This window comes from Haliotis rufescens, unplaced genomic scaffold, assembly GCF_023055435.1.
Source record: "Haliotis rufescens isolate VD_foot unplaced genomic scaffold, xgHalRufe1.0.p SCAF_10, whole genome shotgun sequence".
In the NCBI taxonomy this organism is placed as follows: domain Eukaryota; kingdom Metazoa; phylum Mollusca; class Gastropoda; order Lepetellida; family Haliotidae; genus Haliotis; species Haliotis rufescens.
The window spans coordinates 5494185-5508307 of NW_025963780.1; the positions used below are offsets into that span (position 1 = coordinate 5494185).

The 14123-nt window shown below is 40.7% G+C and overlaps 1 protein-coding gene across 5 annotated transcripts in view; it reads right to left on the reverse strand.

The window, feature by feature from the left end:
* LOC124148049 (PDF receptor-like) overlaps positions 1-14123 on the reverse strand; it is a 257692-nt gene that overhangs the window by 56641 nt on the left and 186928 nt on the right. For all 5 annotated transcript variants that reach the window (XM_048386698.1, XM_046518981.2, XM_046518982.2 and 2 more), the window contains one exon: positions 2599-2710. In XM_048386698.1, coding sequence (XP_048242655.1) covers positions 2599-2710 — 112 coding nt within the window. The remainder of the gene's footprint in view (positions 1-2598; positions 2711-14123) is intronic.

Sequence of the window (14123 nt, forward strand, 5' to 3'; positions counted from 1 at the left end):
AGCCCAGATGTCTGATACTGATCAGGAGATTGCCACTCTCAATATTGATTAACTGCCGCCCTAGTCAACGGATTATCGATTACCTGCAGATATATTAACGCCTCAAGATGTCTGTCTGGGATGATAAAGTAATCTTAGCTTTGTATCAGTGCCCTTGATTATTGTGATCATTGTTAGAATATAAGTTTGTTATTACTTTGCTTTTTACTTTTGTTTGTTTGTTGTTTAACGCCCCACTCAGCAATATTCCAGCTTTATGAATGCGGTCTGTAAATAATCGCGTCTGGACCAGACGACCAAGTGATTGACATCATGAGCATCGCTCTAATCAATTGGGATACGATGACATGTATCAAACAAGTCTGACCACCCGATCCCGTTAGTCGCCTCTTACGACAAGCAGAGTCGCCTTTACGGCAAGTATGGGGTGCTGAAGACCAATTCAGACCCAGATCTCCACGCGTCTGAAACCGTGGTCATCGCCTGTGGCCACAACAAATACCACCAAGCCCTTCAATTGATGTTTCCTTAAGGGATCACACCAGTCATCCTAACATGGTGCCCGACCATTTCATATTCTGCCCAGCCTTCATTTTTTGGGTGGAGACAGAATATATTTTTATGCCGTTACTTCAAGAGATACCATTTTTATTCAACAAGGAGGAACCAAATATTGGGAAGACAAGTTTATTACATTTTCGGTTCAGGACATCATGTCTTGTGAACAATTAATGATGGCAGGCATTTTCTGGAATACAAAATATTTTGAAAGAAAGACCCATCACCCCGCTTGCTCGGATTAAGGAAGGGCTAGTTTTCTAGAGTTTCAGTCTTCATGTCCTCCCAACTTCCCAATGCCAATCATGTTCAAACACACACACAAAAAAGCAACACACACACACACATGCTCACACACACACACTTCAATCTCCCCTAACATCATGTAGTTGATCCCTAACCATCAGGAAATATTTCTCCGTACCAGCATAAACATTTGGATGAACAAGACGAACTTTTTGCAATCTGTTTCGACAGAAGATCATCTAATATACTCGAAGACGCGGTCGTTGAGCAACAACATTACACAAAGATTAAGAAGGAAGCGTGGATCGATACGACGAGTATGACATCCTTCGCTGTTTTCCATAATCTAACAGCTTCTCTGTATTCCTTTCTATTATAACCATACTGACAAAGTGCTATTTATCCAGGGTTGCATGACTCTTACGCCACTCATTGATGTCTTCCGTACTACTTTTTGTCAATTACGAACTAAAAGGGACGACTCAGAGGCGCCACTGTTGTCATGAGAAGGATTAAACAATACAGCAGGGTGGTGGCGTGCTTCTCTATTTAACAATGTTTAGATTGTACAGTGTCCGCGTTATCCAGGGGGACATTCAAATCAACTCCCATAAACTCTAGTAATATTGTCGTGTTGTTAATTAGTTTCCATCTGTAGACATTATGTTAACAAGATATAGTAAATTACGTTTATAACAAACATGCGTATAAAGAAGTGACGGGCATAACGAACTTATTGTTTGGTCCCGACAATCGTTATGCATATTCTGTACATATGCTTATATGGAACTACGGTTATAACGAACTAACATGTGTGGACCGTGTAAGTTCGTTATAACCGTGTAACTACGTCCATATTCCACAACGATTACGTAGTCACAGAATTACGAAAATGTCCAATAACGATTGTGCAGTCTCATAACTACGTACATTCCCAATAACGATTACGCAGTCTCATAACTACGTATATGCCCAATGAAGATTTCGTAGTCTCAGGGTTATAAATATGTAAAAAAAAAACATATCTCAGTCGCCGTTACCTGCATGATCTACGAAGATTACGCAGTCTCAGAGTTACATTCATGCCCCGAAAGGATTATACAATCTCAGAACTACCTTATACCCACAAACACTGTCATCTCAGAATTACGTATAGAATTACGAAAGAATTACTCAGTGTCAGAACTACCTTATACCACACAATCATTACACAGTCTCAGAATTACGTATAGAATTACGAAAGGATTACTCAGTGTCAGAACTACCTTATATTATACCCACAACCATTACAAAGTCTCAGAATTACGTATAGAATTACGAAAGGATTACGCAGTGTCAGAACTACCTTATATTATACCCACAACCATTACACAGTCTCAGAATTACGTATAGAATTACGAAAGGATTACGCGGTCTCAGAATTACCTTATACCACACAATCATTACACAGTCTCAGAATTACGTATAGAATTACGAAAGGACTACGCAGTCCCAGAACTACCTTATACCCCACAAAGATTGTAGTCTCAGAATTACTTAGAGAATTACGAAAGGACTACGCAGTCTCAGAACTACCTTATACCCCACAAAGATTACGTTGTCTTAGAATTACGTCCATGCCCAGCGAGAATTATGCACCCGTAAAGCTTACGTACTCTACTTTATATATAGCAGGATTCCATCGTTTTCATTACTGCACGGACACGCCCGTAACAACAACTAATGAACAATATTCGTCTACTTGAAGCTGACTGTCTAACTGACAGTGTACTTATGAAATCAAACTCGACTCACCTCCGTCATTGGGAAATGCAGCATCCCCCAATTTCGCCAGACATTCCTCCTGACTCTGAATGCCTCGTTGAGGCCACATCAGACTGTCCCCCAGCGAACTGTTGCACGCCTCCTGAAATGTACACGTATCTGTCAATAACATGCGTGCAACATAATGACACATCAGGCCATCCTCGAAACACCTCCTGGAAGAGTGATGACATTATCAACCACTAGTCTGTAAGAGTGATGACATTATCAACCACTCGTTTATAACCTTGTTGACATTACGAAACACATTCTGTAACATCGCTTTAATCAATGGTTAGCCTTTTTCATTGATCTCAGGTCGACAGGGCTACAACATTGTTGCAAACTGCACCATGTCTCACTCGCACGCTGACAAATCTTGTACATGTTTGTATGCTAGCGGACTTTCTATATCCGTACCAGATAGTAAATCCCTCGAGATGATATACCTTGTTAAGGACATGTGAGCGATCGTAATACTATTCGTCTTTTATTCCAAATCGTAAATCTGGATCATTAACCTACTTCAGACAAAAGAGAAACTTCCATAATGAGAACGAAAGTCGATATTTTTTTTTAAAATAACCAACCCGGAGCACCGTTCGTCAAGACCTTGGTCGCCCATTACTACAGAAGCTGATAAAAATCCCCCAAGAAACATGAAAATATATTGCTTTCTCGTAAACTGGGCAACCTTATATTGACACAATGATTTATTCATTATCTAAGTGGTTTTCATGACAAGGAATTATTTCCACTCCTAGTTATTATTCTCATTCAGTTTGAAGAGTCTTTAAATACACATAATACTCGACATCAACGTGGGAATTATTGGATTTAAAAATAGGACACGTCGAGCGACAGGACATTCTAAGCGCTTACTTGAGTGCGTTTAATCAAAGGAGCGAGTTGATAATTTCGGAATGAGTTTGAAGATTTGTTTCAAAATCATACAACCGCTGAAGACGCGGCGAAAGCATATCATTTGAATATAAAAAAGGGAGTGCATTCGATATGATATTTCATTAACTACAAGAGATGCAGTTGAACAACACGATATGGCATAAGGACTTAGACACATTTCTTTTTGGTGGCAATAAATATAATTATGAAAAATGTCTAAGAAGTTCATGATTTCATTGATAAAAGCGACAAACCCCTGTCAATATTCATAACACCTACATGTATCTCAGACCCGTGAAGATACGGGTCGGAATTGGTCATCAGAAACCCATGCTTGCCGTAAGAGGTGACTATGCTTGCCGTAAGAGGTGACTATGCTTGCTGTAAGAGGTGACTATGCTTGTCGTAAGAGGTGACTATGCTTGTCCTAAGAGGTGACTATGCTTGACGTAAGAGGTGACTATGCTTGTCGTAAGATGTGACTATGCTTGCCGTAAGAGGTGACTATGCTTGACGTAAGAGGTGACTATGCTTGTCGTAAGAGGTGACTATGTTTGCCGTAAGAGGTGACTATGCTTGTCGTAAGAGATGACTATGCTTGCCGTAAGAGGTGACTATGCTTGACGTAAGAGGTGACTATGCTTGACGTAAGAGGTGACTATGTTTGCCGTAAGAGATGACTATGTTTGTCGTAAGAGATGACTATGCTTGCCGTAAGAGATGACTATGCTTGCCGTAAGAGGTGACTATGCTTATCGTAAGAGGTGACTATGCTTGTCGTAAGAGGTGACTATGCCTGTCGTAAGAGGTGACTATGCTTATCGTAAGAGGTGACTATGCTTATCGTAAGAGGTGACTATGCTTGTCGTAAGAGGTGACTATGCTTGCCGTAAGAGGTGACTATGCTTGCCGTAAGAGGTGACTATGCTTGTCGTAAGAGGTGACTATGTTTGCCGTAAGAGGTGACTATGCTTGTCGTAAGAGGTGACTATGTTTGCCGTAAGAGGTGACTATGCTTGACGTAAGAGGTGACTATGCTTGTCGTAAGAGGCGACCAATGGGATCGAATGGTCAGGCTCGCTGACTTGGTTGATGTATGTCAACGTAACTCAATTGAGTAGATCGATGCTAATGATGTCAGTCACTGGATTGTCTGGTCCAGATTCGATCATTTACAGAGCGACGTCATATTGCTAGAATGTGTTGAGTGCGGCGTTAAACACCAAACAAACAAAACAAAAGGGTAGCATCCCCCACTCACAAAATTTGCAGTGGAAAGAAAACAACATTGCAACAAAACAAACAAACCTAACAAATATCTGCTAAAAGCAGAGAGGATTGTACGATTCCGACTTTATCATAAGCATGATATTATCTGAGAAACTTTGATTATAATTTCAATCAATGACAACTAAATGGGTGTTATCAGTACCATTCACGCGAATGGAGTTATCACTGATTTTCAGGAATACTTTCATAAGTTTTTCATCGCTATTTTGCCTTTTACGCCGCATGGAATCTTTTTCGACGGAAAATCGAGATTTGTTATTGTCTGGCGTTAGCAATTATATTATATCCATTGATGCAGCTCAAGTACTTGTTATGATGTGTTTTGCAGATGCATATATATATATATATGTATTTATGCATGTGTATAATGTGTTCCACATTATCAGTATACTTAAAAATTGTGTGACATTATAAATAGGGAGAGATCGAGCTAGAGCAACGTAACTCTTCTACTAATTTCACATTCTGATCAATTAATATCTTTTAACTATTAATCAACACAATAGCACCAAAATATTTTTCAGTTCCCACGCCGGAATCCGTGATGCCCAATGGCTTAACTTAGTAGGTTCAACCGTTAGTCCTTGCGATTTACGACGCCGAGTAATGAGAAAGGCGGTGAAGACAACCACGAAACCACACCATTTCGGTGGTTTAGTGCTTAATCGATATACAGACAGAGTTATTCTTGAATACTGACAAGGTCCCTCAGAATGTTTATGTCATTGCTTAGGAATAACGTTATTGGCGTTACCCTGGGTTCTAATGTAGCTGGGGAGGGATACCTATTTCCCATGTCACAATAACTCATATCTATATAGCGCCCTTTCCAACACGTGTTCTCATTAGCGCCTTTTGACAAGAGTGATGTCCGGTACAATTCCTTCTTTTGACTTTTTACCATATGCACACGGGTTTATTTTCAGGTGCATATTGACTTGCCTTTGCGTGTGTTTGTGGCAGGTGCCACCGGTGTGGCAGGATACGCTCACTTTTTCGCGAACACCTGTTATCATCACTATTGGATAGTGATTCATAAACACATGCTCATGATATAGTCGGAATCGTACAATCGATTTTATTTTCGCAGATATTTCTTATGAATTTGGAAATGGTTTTATCGCTTATATTTAATGATAGGCTTATGCGTGCAAACATATTGGTTTTGAATTTTGTCTTTTATGTGTTAATATTGTCAAAGTACCTGATGACAAATGGAAGTGAATTCCATAACACGAGGTCAAAGAACAGAGAAATAGACATTGTTTAAAATAATCTGATTTCGAGATCAATAGAAACATTGTTAACTCCAGATAAGAACAGTAAAACAATATAGTTTATGGATGACAACTTCTTTAATCTATCATGATGCAACGTTTCGGTTTAGATCCTTATTCCGTTGTCAAGCAAGAGTGAAGTACGACATCAAAGTGCAGGGTTTTATCCATACCAGGCTATGCTTAAAAAAAGTATTTAGAATGAGTCATACATTGCGTTAAACTTTAGAGGTTGCATAATTAGAAACCATATTCTGCTAACAATGTAACATAACAATATGAATATTGCCTTTTCCTCTTTTTCTATTACAACGTGTTTATGTTTGAATCGTTATACATGTACATCGTGTAGTTGTCCGATTTTCGATCACGAACGTTGTTACTGCCTAATTTCGTTTATCCGATATACTCGTTAATCCGACATACTCGTTAATCCAACATAATCATATGCAACCAACAATGTCGGATTAACGCGACTTGACTGTACATCTAATACGGATGAACAAAAACAACATGAGAGTATACATGAAAGGGATTACCAAGAACAAAGAATAATGGTTGATTGATACAGTAACAACAGAAAGAGTGTGAGTGAGTGAGTGAGTGAGTTTGGTTTAACGCCGCTTTTAACAGTATTCCAGTTATATCACGGCGTGTCAGCTTAATGTGGGGGGAAAGCCCGGAGTGATGCAGGTCTCAGACGTTTACCACTTTGGTGAAACCCACGTGTACGGGTATGGTGCTGACAAACCTAGAAACATAATTGGGGCGAAACGGGATTCGAACCCACAATCATAGGTTTCTGGCATGCCCAAGGGACGCAACTCTGCACAGCGAATCACAGCACCTTAGACGACTGGGCCACCCATGCTCCCAAACAACAGAATGAACAAATGGTTGATTGATAATAGAAAGAACCCATCTCTACATGGTACAAATATACAATGCTGACTGGATTAATTAGAGGTTGTAGCTTCAGCATTTTGTTATTTTATCTATTCATTGTATGCGGATGGGATTAGGTATCCTTGATCTTTGTTGATTGATGGCTTGTGGCCTCGGACTTGAACTGCTTCTGCTAGTTTTCGTTGGGTGCAGCCATGGAGATTGTAAGATACAGGATCTGTACACTGTCGCACATGATGTTGTGTTTAGGGCAGTTGATGACGTGGTCTCAGGTGGTTGATTTTCGGCCTGACTTTGTGGTAGATGTTTATGTTCTTTTATTCTGAAGTTTATGGGGCGGGAAGTTTCAATTACATAGGCATTACTTCTTTGAGTGGCATTTAGAAGTTGGAATGGTCTTAGTTACATAGGCATTGCCGCAGTCACAACTAATTTTATAGACAACGCTTTTAGGCTCTTGATGGTTTGTCGTGTTCCTGCCATGGGCTTTCAGTAGGGATTTCAGGGGTTTAGAACTGGTGAAATACGTTTCCATGGTGCTTGCTTCTTGATGAGGCGGATGGTGGGGTGGGAGGTCTTTCCTATGAAGGTGATGGAGATTCGGATTTGGGCTGTCTCAGGTTTGCTGGTTGGTTTAGATGCTGAATGGAGGATGCTTATGGTGATTTTGTCGACTAGCTTTGTTGGGACGTGGTTGAAATGGATGAATACCATTCGTGACCAACTCGTGTTATTCCGGGACAAGCCGAATAGCGACTCGTGCCCCTCTTATGGCCATTTTTGCGACCGGGTTCCGTCTTAGCGCAAACGGGCATACTTAAAACAATTGTCAACTCGTTGCTGCATGGTTCACATATTATTTCCCCATATATTATATATTTTTCAGATGCAATTTAAAGCACATCGGGACATGCGGAATTATACAGTATGATTGAACACATTTAACTGTGTCTTGGGTATATTTTTAGATGCAAGACATATGTAAAATCTAAAATTATTTCTGAGGGATTCTTTGACGAGGAACTTGAAATCATACGCGCATTCTGATTGGTTTGTCGTATTTTCGCACATAACATTCATCGATAGGGGGACGAGTGTTCTTGCAGGTTACGGAAAGGGGCGAGTGGTGACGAACGGGATGAATACATGGCGGAGGTGCTGAAAATATTAGCTGTATGTCTGGTAGAGGAGTGATTGATGGCTCATCTGGTGAGGGTGGAGATAATGCCGGTTTTGGTTTTCAGGGGATGAAGTTAACATGAATGTACTGATCAAATGGCGTTCTGTAGAAAGTGGTTTGGATCTTATTGGTGATAATCTGGTAACCGGGGCGTCTAGAAAGGAAGTTGGCCATTCTTCTCAGTTTCAATGATGAACTGGAGACAAGAGTGCTGTTGGTTGAGGTGTGGCAGGAGCATGGCTTGGTCTTGTTGCAGGATAACGAAAGTGGCATCGACTCACCTGTACCAGTAGATGGGTGAGTAGCTGAAGGTTGGCTGTTCATATGATGCCATGTAGATTTCAGTAAGGATGGGGGCAGAGGGGAACCCATAGGCAGGCCGCGGATCTACTCATGATGGTCTACTCCCCGAGTGAAGTCAGTGTATTTTTGGACCATGGCTTCAATTAATCATTGATGGCTTACCATATCAATCAATTATTATCCTTTGCTGTTGTTGTTGTTGTTGTTGTTGTTGTTAATCAAGTATACTCTCATGTTGTTTTCATTAATCCTTATTGGATGTATATAAATCTGCACTGTGCTGTCTCACGTCACTGTTGCTTGATAATGGTACACAGATCTATACCGAAACGTCGCATCATAAATGAATAAAGACGTTGTTATTGAATAAAGAAGTGGTCATGCATAAAATATCTTGTTTTTCCTGTTACTTACAAACTTCTACAAATGCAAATCAAACAGTCCATATAAGAACTTCAATATAAACTGTTCATCATTTGGAGTGGTCGGGTAGCCTAGTGGTTAAAGCGTTCGCTCGTCAAGCCGAAGACCCGGGTTCGATTCCCGACATGGGAACAATGTGTGAAGCCCACTTCTGGTGACCCCCGGCGTGATGTTGCTGGAATATTGCTGAAAGCGGCGTAAAAACAATACTCGCTCACACACTATTCGTCATATCGTTGTATGATGAGTTTGTTAGATTAAGTTTGAAATAGCCGAGTATTCGCTGTATTCGAATTCATCATATCAGGATCTTTTATTCATGTACACTATCATCATCACGTAACGCACTGATAGTACATCGTGAAACACAGCTTTTCGAGAAAATGATTGTTCAAGACCTTTAACAGTTAACTATCATCTGGTGCCTCATTTGAAATACAATCCGGTGCGTTAACCCGGCATGACTTACTTGAGTGATTTACATGTTGTTTGACGCCGCAGTCAGCAATATCACGGCGTCTGTACATAATTGTCGAGGCAGAAAAAACAGTGGTTGATATTATGAGCAACGTTATATACCCCTCACCAAGCCAGGCCACCCAATTCAATTCAGTCGACAAGCATCAGAATGCTGTGGTTCTATTCTAATTCGGGACAGACTGGGTTGATTAACAGTAACAGCACGTGCTGTCTAGAGTAATCTGCTCTTGCCTAACGGTATCGAACTGTGATTGACAACGGACAATGAATAAACATGGCCATTGGGCATCAAGACACACGAGGTCGGCAGCGGACGGGTTTGGCGTTAAGTAGGGTGACCCTCTGACACACTGAGAACAGGAACGCTACTCGAGCTAATTACAGGCCATAGAAGCCCCCAATACAATCAATCAATACCAAAAGGCTGAATGCGGACTTGCTGGGACAAACTGCAATCACAGCAGATATCTGATCTGTAAGGCCGCATAGATAAGTGTTGTTTCTCAACAGCGACCTAAACATCGGACAACCTGGAATATCTTTTTATTTTTTTATGACCATTTCCGTCCCGGTACCGCATTTATACAGATAATTTCCATTCAAAAGTTGCACTTTTTATGTAACACGTCCTGGCAACGAACAATGTCATTCGTGAGTGAGAAAAAATAATGTTTGAAGCTTGGGGAGGCGTCATGGTACCCCGACAAATACTCAATGATTTTTTCATTACACGCATGAGAGAGTGAGTGAGTGAGTTTGGATTTCATGATTCCAGCAGTATCACAGCGGGTGACACCAGAAATGGGCTTCAAACATTGTACCCATGTGAGAATTGAACAAGGGCCTTCGGCATAACGAACGTACGCTTTAACCACTAGGCTACCCTACGGCAGTTCAAGTGTAAATTGTTTGGGAATACACTAAATATAATTAGCAACCAATCCACTACAGATTTTGTTGTGATGAAAAGCAAGAAATGCTTCTTACATGGCCTAACTAGTAAGAAGACTGGCAGGGAGACCTCTGTTGGAACATACTTTCTGAGAATGATTGATGTCAAGGTGCGACCTGTGCGATGATTGATGGATACAAAATTACGTTCAGTATTGATGATGTTATGTTCATGCACAGAAGCATCCCTTTGGATCGGATAGACTTTCCGCCTGTTTGCACCCTCGCTGTAGAGGACAGATTTATGTAGCTTGAAAGATGAGTCTCGGAAACAGATATCGTGTTCCGTAGTCATATGCTATAATGTGTACATGTGATTTGTGTTTTCGCACAGATCTTCCCTTCATGTATCATGTTGATTAATGTTATGTATGACAACACCGTTACATACTTAATGTTTGTAGGACATTAATATCATCCGTATTTTGTTTAATCAATACTATGATGCTTAATATTGAATTATCAAGTATCAGGTGTTTCAAACTGATATTATATTCCAAACCACTTTATTCAGTTTATTAGAGTTTTCAATCAATCACTGGATATTAAAAACTAACATCAATGCGAATCGGTGATGCACATAGCTGCTAATATGCCTTGTAATCGATACTATGTTTGCCCAATCTGTTTTTAAAAAAAATATAAAAAATATTTTTAAAATATATGAAATCCAGGGTATACGTTGCCCTTGTCAGTGGTGCAAGGAATTCCTCTGGAAACATATGGTTTCGATTTTTCGATATTGTTTCACTTCTTTTCAGATTGCGTTCCTTAGAAGACATATGGAAAACTTTGTCAAAATGATAATGTTGTATACAGTAATACTGCTGGTTTAGCAACTAATGTTGGTTTGAATAATGTTTAAAGATCATATACATGTCAGGGAACTAATGGGAGCGTTGTAACCTTAAATTTGAACATGGTCATCAATTATTTACTTAAAAGCGTTTTATACATGTCTTGCAAGTGCATTTGAGGATAAGAGGACGAAAGCATGTCTCCATTAGCAGGTTAATTCTAATTTATTAACAACTGTCGTGAAATACAAAGAAGCAATATGGTGCCATTGGCATTAACCCAAAGGTGATACGATGATAGAATCGTTATTAAAAATCACTAATTGGTGGCAGGAGACGAAAGCACATTGCCTTATGTTGATTTCTAAAGAAGTCTGTCTTTGAAAAGATCGTTGATATTTTATCGGAGAAAGCAATGCTAGCGTCAGTGCGCTGAAGGGAAAGAGTCTGCTTGAGAAGGCTTTCATGTTAGTCATTATATTTTATAGTTTCAAGGCGATTGAAACCTTGAACAATTAATCAGATATCAGGATTGAACAAGGGCGTCAGAAGAAGTTGGTTCGTTTAAATGAATGGTTGTGTGGGGTGGGGGGTACGTTCATCCCACTTGTTTGATGGATTCATCGTGATACAAATGCTCGGTGCGCTAATATGATTTTAAAAGGGTTATATGCTCGGTAGGAGTCGTGACACATCATGGCCTTAAAAGTCATGCTTCCAAAGTGTGTGCTATTAGTGTAAGGACTGGGAAGACTATTCGGCGTGACGTCATCACATTCTCTGTAATTTGCCGCTGAAGATGTACCAAAATATTGAAAACGTTATGACAATAAAGCGGGAAGGCCATAAGTGGCGTTATGCAAATATAACAGTCCGCGTACGATAGGAAAGGCGACATGAAAAGGGGTTCGATACGTTAACATTTTTTATACATTATTTAAAGAGAACACCAAGATGGATGTATATTTGTGTGTGTTTGTGTGTGTCTGTATGTCTGCCTGTTTACATGTAGTTGTGGAGACTAACGTCAGATGTTGATGCTTCTACACTCAGATAACAATAGGGTACCCAATGCCCCAAGATAAACGTATTTGATTGGCATTGAGAACAGCTATGAGAACACGCACGCCTGAAATTCTAGACTATAAGCTCTTTGTTATTCCGAGCGACGGTTCAGGATACGACTTGTCTTGGCAGGTATATTGTAGTTAGGATATGTAAGACTATGTAGGGATATTGACGCTTTTCCTAGAACTGGGTTGGGTTGGGGAGGGAGTCTGGGTGGCTGTGAGATGCCCTGGTATGATTCCATTATTTCTTTGTCAGCACATTAACCCATCCGGGGTTCCACCAAGGTTGTAAATGTTTTAAATCTTCATCACTTCGGACTTTCCTTTCACATCAAGCTGCTAAGCAGTGAAACCAAACTAGTGTTCAAAGGGGCGTCAAACCAGACTCACTCGCTCGCTCACTCACTGAAGCAGCTACTCGCTTACTTACTGAACCTTGGGCCAAACTATTTGAAGAGCCACCCGATAGCACTCTCACTGAATCATGTGCCAAACCATTTGAAGGGATTCTCGCTTGCTCACTCACTGAATCTTTTGCCAAACTATTTGAAGATCCTCTCGATAGCACACTCACTGAATCTACTCACTGAACCGTGTGCCAAACTATTTGAAGAGCTGCTTGCCCGTTCACTCACTGAATTTTGTGCCAAACTATTTGAAGAGCCACCCGATAGCACACTCACTGAATCTTGTGCCAAACCATTTGAAGAGCTTCTCGCTTGCTCACTGACTGAACCCGTGTGCCAATCTATCTGAAGAGCTACTCGTTCGCTCACTCACTGAACCTTGAGCCAAACTATTTGAAGAGCCACCCGATAGCACACTCACTGAACCTTGAGCCCAACCATTTGAAGGGCTACTTGCCCATTCACTCACTGAATTCTGAGCCATACCATTTGAAGAGCCTCTCGATCGCACATTCACTGAATCTTGTGCCGAACTATTTGAAGAGCTACTCGTTTGCTTTTCACTCATTGAACCTTGCGCCAAACTAGGGTTCTATTTGTATCAGCATCAAAACGCATGGACGATTAGGACATACTGTTGCATGTTGTGGTATAAAACGAGATACCGATAATAATGTGGCCATAAGAATACTTCAAGGGTTCACTTAGTGCCAATAAAAACCTATTTCCATCAAGGTAATAGCAGTTAAACCGAGTATTAATCCATGACAAGGGAGGGTGCAGCTACCATCCGACCTTGAATGTAATTAGTCTTGTAGTTCGGTTCCAAGCCAATCATCCAAGTTCATCTAATTCAATTCAATTCGTGTTGTGCAGATGCCATCCATCTTGTTTAAGACAGCTTCCGTGAGACCATAAACAAGTACAGTTTTAAGTACATCAAAAGATCAATATGTTTACCCCAACAAAGTGGCATGGACGTTATCTAAAGCATCAAACTGACGTCAAAGATTCTGTGGAATCGTGTCATCGTTGCGAACATGATAAGAATTGAGAGAAGATTGTGATTACGAGAAGCCATTGAACAATGGCTATTTTTGGTATTAAAATATAATAGCACTCAGTGAGTGAGTAAGTGAGTGAGTGAGTATGGTTTTACGCCGCTTTCAGCAATTTTCCAGCAATATCACGGCGGGGGACACACATTGTACCCATGTCGGGAATCGAATCCGGGTCTTCGGCGTGACGAATTATAGAGCATTGAGCAAATAAATAACAGCGTATACTATTCACGCAGATTGAATCAGCAAGGCATCACGTACGCCCTTCACATGGTAGAGTGGGTGAGTGAGTATTGTTTTACGCCGCTTTTAGCAATATTCCAGCAATATCACGGCGGGGGACACCAGAAATGGGCTTCACACATTGTACCAATGTCGGGAATCGAACCCGGGTTTTCGGCGTGACGAGCGAACGCTTTAACCACTAGGCTACCCGACCGCCCCTCACATGGTAGAGAAGTACAGGAC